Below are 5,250 nucleotides of genomic sequence, written 5' to 3' on the forward strand. Positions count from 1 at the left end.
CAAACTTCTGGAAGTCTCTATTTGACATCGCGTGACCGTAATGCACTATGTTGCGTAAAGACGTACCCGCTGTGAATTGTCCACATGTTGTGCTTACAGTTGAACTACTCAAAGATTTACTATGACGACTGTCTAACAAAACAAATATAGATCTCGTGAATGCTTCTCCGAAACTTGTGTGGCAAAACAAGTTTATGATGTTCAGGTCTTCCAAGCACTTCACGATAGCCTATTTTGTTCAATGCTCGTTCGTGTTTCATTACAAAGACGGCCAGTGCTCTTGGTAATCGAGATTTTGTATTGATATGTCGCGTTGCAGGAGCTAAGTTTATGAAAATGTTTAATTTATCGCAATAGCCGGGCCTTTCTGAACACATTATGAAACCGATTTTTGTTCCTTGAGAATATCCTATGTAGCTTAACTTGTCATAGCCAGTTGCATTCAAAATATAGTCTACTAACGCTGGATTATCGTAGTATCCAATTTCATGAAAAGAAAAGTTCCAAAATTCGGGACCTTTGTGTGATAGGTTGACGTGTTTCCGAGCGTAATAGTTTCCCCGCACATTGCCAGCCCAAACGTCAAAGCAAGCGTCAGCTAGGAGATACGCCAGTCCATTCCCAGGTCCTGCGGCTAAGAAGGCATCAGAGCTCGTCAGGAGTCCATGCATTAACAGAACTGGTGGTCACTTTCCCTCGCACTGACTCGCTCGCATCCTGAAAATCTTCAGTATGTATCCATCATCTGTTTGCACTGAATGCTCCTTGGTGTGGTACCCATATTTCCCGGTGAGTTGCGAGAAGTTGAGCGCTGAGTCAAATATTTCCGATTCGCCTTTGCTTTTTACAAGAGGGCATGTGGAATCTTGTAAAATTGAAACCGAAAGTACAAACGATGTAAAAACAATACGATTTAGTGTACACATAGTTACAACTAAGAAAAATTATATATGTTTGTACCGACTTAGTATTTACATGAATGTGTGGTACTAATATTACTTGAGTTTCATATTTATTAATGCCTTGAATGACCCATAATGAACTTCTCGTTTCTAACATAAAATTTAACATGTCTGAGTTTATGTCCAACCTCTTTACATCCATGCTTTAAATTACTCACATGATGTAAGGGAGTAAACAATTTCGTAAATCACTATTTCATTTATCCTGTTTTTGATATATTACTGATTTTTTAATCTGGTGTTCTTCAGTAAACAAATGTGATTGTGTTTACTTTCTGAAAAGGAACGATTGAATTTGTTTTGTGATTGAATTGAAGATATTTTTGAGGTTGTCTCAAAGATTAGTAGATTGTGAAATGGGATGGTGAAATTTTAGCTCCATTTAAACTTTTTCATATTAGAATTATGACTGAATTTGACAAGTTAATTATATGAATATTGATTGTTGAAGGCTTACAAGACTGATAAACAAAATTAGTTAGTTCTTATAAATTATTCCTGAAAATATAAGCAAATTTGGTACTTTTGTCTTCAAATATAACAAAATGTGCTGATGTTGAAAAAATAATATAGAATCCACAACTCTAATCTTGAATAATATTTTACTTCATTATTAAAATTTGGTTTTAAAAGTAAGATTTCATGTTTTACTTCCTTATTTCTATAACAAATAAACTGGCATGGCTTGTTTTTTCGCATCAGAAATGTTGTAGGCTTGTTCATATAGATCATAGTGCAAAGTCTAAGTACGACATGGTGAACATAACGAAGTAAGCTAACAATTTACCTTAAGGTTCCTATTGAATTCTTCAAAATAAACAGTCTAAATAAAGAGGAAAAATAATACATTTAGGGGACATCAAGTGGTTATGATTCGACGTCCATGACATTAACATAAGAGTTTCTGAGAACTTAATTAATCTCCAGCAAAAAAATCCAATGCAAATATTAAAAATTGTAAATTACCACACAGCAATAGGGGCTTGTGAAGTTATTTATTTTCCGCTAGTTGTTGAGCGTGGTTTCGCCTCTGAATTAGGTGGTTATATATTGGCCATTGTAGTGTTTGGCTTTGTCTATTTTATTTGTGTTTGTTTTATTCACTTCCATGTGACAAATGATAGCTTTCTTGTCGTATCAGGACACTTGCGCGAAAGACACATGCGCGAAAATGTGATTAAGGAATGACTCCTGAACTACTGAAACAATGTTCCACGCAAACGTTGCTCCCCTTGGACGAATCTATACAATGAGATAATAAAAATGAGGATTATTATTATGAAAAGATGTATTTTGAAAAAAATCCAGTCTAAACTTTTTATGTTCTCTGCCAATGAATACGCGTTAGTGTTTGTATTCTCTTGATGATTAGTATTGATGATTTAAATCAGGTGGTAATCATAATTCACATCCTACAAGTGTCATACTTATACAAACTTCTCCTACTTCTCCAGACAATGCAAGATGAACATAGCAATGTACGTCCAAAAAAACAATCACACATATGAAAATCACATGTTATATTTAAGTAAATACTCTTGTATTTTAGGAAATATTAGATCTGGAATATATTGACTGTATACGAAGTCTAAATGATTCCACTTTGGATTTGGCACCAGATAAGATTCGACCACATTCGGCAGCTGTGACGCCAGCCACCTAACATCTGACGGGTCTGCCATGCCATCATTTTCACCATATATCAACACTACTGGGACAGTTGTGGCCGCTATATTGTAACTTGGTGGACCTTCACTCCCGTAAATCTTCATATTCTCAACACCATAGTCAAACTTCTGGAAATCCTTACTAGTCATCGCTTGACCGTAATGCGCTAAATTGTGTAAAGATGTACCCGCTTGAGCACGAGCACACGTTGTTCTTATTGTTAAACTAGACACAGATTTTCCATGATAATTATCTAAAACAGCGAAAATAGATCTAGTTGTAGCTTCTCCGATTGCTGAATGGCAAAACATGTTGGTAAATTTAGCTGTACTAGCCGATGTAGGCTTTGCAAGCACTTCACGGATTCCTAATCTGTCTAATAACGGTTCAGCTTTCATAAAAAAGAGAGACATGGCTCTCGAAAAGGGTGATTTTGAGTTCAAATGACGTGAAGAAGGTGCTAAGTTTATAAAAACATTGAATTTATCGCAATAACCAGGTCTTTCGGAGCACATTATAAAACCTATCGAAGAACCTTGTGAATAGCCGATATAGCCTAGTTTTTCGAAACCAGTTACATTCAAAATATAGTCTATTGTGGCTGGATTGTCGTAATATCCCATTTGGTCAAAGGAGAAGTTCCAATATTCTGAATCTTTGTCTGGATCAAGAGTGATGTGTCCTCGAGAGTAGGTGTTTCCACGGGAATTCCCGAACCAGAGATCATTGCAAGCATCGGCTAAGAGATACGCTAGTCCAGTGTCCGGTCCTGCGTCCAGGAAAACGTCAGCGCTTATCAGAAGTCCATGGGTCACCAGCACCGGTGGTCTCTCTCCCTCGCACTGTCTCGCTCTCATCCTGAAGATCTTCAGTATATATCCGTCTTCTGTCGTCACTGTATGCTCCTCCGCGTGGTATCCATATTTGCCGGCGAGTTGAGTGAAATTCAACTCGGTATCACTAAGTTCTATGCTTCTTCCCTGAATGCACGAGGTGTTGTGTAAAATTATAGAAATAAATACTATAACAATAAACACCCTGCGATTTTCACAAGACATAGCGTCAACTAAACACTGTAACTGTAACGATGTTTGTACTGACTAGGTGTGAATGTGTAAGTATAAAAAATAATGTTATAGGCCGTGACCGTTAAATGAACTTATCAAATAAAACAACAATTTACACTTAAACTGAGATAGGTACTTCATTCCGTATTTATTTTTTTGTTTCTTCCAACATTCTTGATAGCAGCTTCCGATGAAGCCATCGAAGTGGCTCGGCTCTGGCAAGAATATTATTTAGCACCCAATAGAGCATTGATTTGCCATCGATTGTAAAACATGTACGTAGTTTGTGATCTTCAAGTGTCTGAATTATACTTCTATTTCGACGAATAAGATTTGTAAACGTGTGGTCACTCAAATGGTCAATCTGGTGGTGGCGTCGTGGGCCGGGTCGTGAGGTTCCCTCTATTATGGTTGAGCTACGCGATGGCTGTCCCATGCGTCAACTCGTGAGCGGTGGTTCCAGAGGGAACTAGTCATCTCGTTTCTCATATATTTTTATGTAAGTTAATTTTTTCACATCGATATATATATATATATATTATAATCAGCACTCGGATCTCAATCATAACCTTGTCATAATCATAACTTGATATACCTTTTGACTATGTACATTATGTACTTTTATATATTATTAGAAAAAAAAAAACATTTAAGGAACAATAATGGTAAGCCGATCTGGCATGATAGGGACCAACACTGTTCAAATGAGTTTCTTTCCGCATTTCTTCTCAGCAGTGGTCGTTCCGAAATGCCAGTACTTTGTAGCTTGTGAGAAATAACTATAAATATAAAAATTGACGAGAAAAAGTGCCTGTGAAGGTCTAGTTTCTGAATAAATGATTTGAATTTGAATCGACACGCAAAGAAGAAGAATATTCTTGAATTCATGATTTGTGATGGGGATCTTCGGGAACCAAAGTAGTATGCTTGTCATTTAGCTTTTCTGTCACTCAATTTACGATATCCTTCGTTCGTAATACAAACTGATTTTTACAAACAGAACACAAGGCTCCATATCGAGCTTGGACATTGGTGCAGACAAACATCTTGGTATTTATTCGAGTAAGTAGGTACGTTCATTATTTTAAACGCTTTTATTTAACTTGTTTTTAAATAAAATATTTAAAAAAATTGGATAATTGAATAGACACCAGTTTCAAGTTTGTTCTTTTGTACCAAATAAACATTTTTTTCTTTTTTTCTTTTACGTTGTAGTTGTAACGCGAATTGGACAACGCTGTGAATGGGCGCGTAAACAAAAATGCGCGTGCGTCGGCTAGCTGGTTAACTATGTTATTTATTAAAGACCTTATTGTCTCAGAGAGCAGTTTCATTTCACTTCTCACTATAGAGTCGATTCGAAGTGAGACGCAACGAACCAATCACATTGCAGTGTGGCCGTCGTTGCGTCACAATGGCGCACTGTAATTGGTTATCTGCATGAGCTGCGTCTCTATTCGTGGTGTGACACGGTCGGCGTGATTTCGTGAACAAAAAGTACCGAAAGTTAAATAAAACAAAAAATAATAAACTATACTTATTTAATTGTTAAT

General features: G+C 36.6%; 1 protein-coding gene and 1 pseudogene across 1 annotated transcript; both read right to left on the reverse strand.

Annotated features, from left to right (window-relative positions):
• Positions 1 to 91: 91 nt before the first annotated feature.
• Positions 92 to 1,553, reverse strand: LOC128680019 (lipase 1-like; annotated as a pseudogene).
• Positions 1,554 to 1,931: 378 nt separating this feature from the next.
• Positions 1,932 to 3,698, reverse strand: LOC128680016 (lipase 1-like). Its single transcript, XM_053762667.2, has one exon. It carries the CDS (start codon positions 3,686 to 3,688, stop codon positions 2,474 to 2,476), a length of 1,215 nt encoding a protein of 404 aa, XP_053618642.1. The 5' UTR covers positions 3,689 to 3,698; the 3' UTR covers positions 1,932 to 2,473.
• Between the last annotated feature and the right edge of the window lie 1,552 nt (positions 3,699 to 5,250).

Source organism: Plodia interpunctella, chromosome 22 (genome assembly GCF_027563975.2).
Source record: "Plodia interpunctella isolate USDA-ARS_2022_Savannah chromosome 22, ilPloInte3.2, whole genome shotgun sequence".
In the NCBI taxonomy this organism is placed as follows: Eukaryota; Metazoa; Arthropoda; class Insecta; order Lepidoptera; family Pyralidae; genus Plodia; species Plodia interpunctella.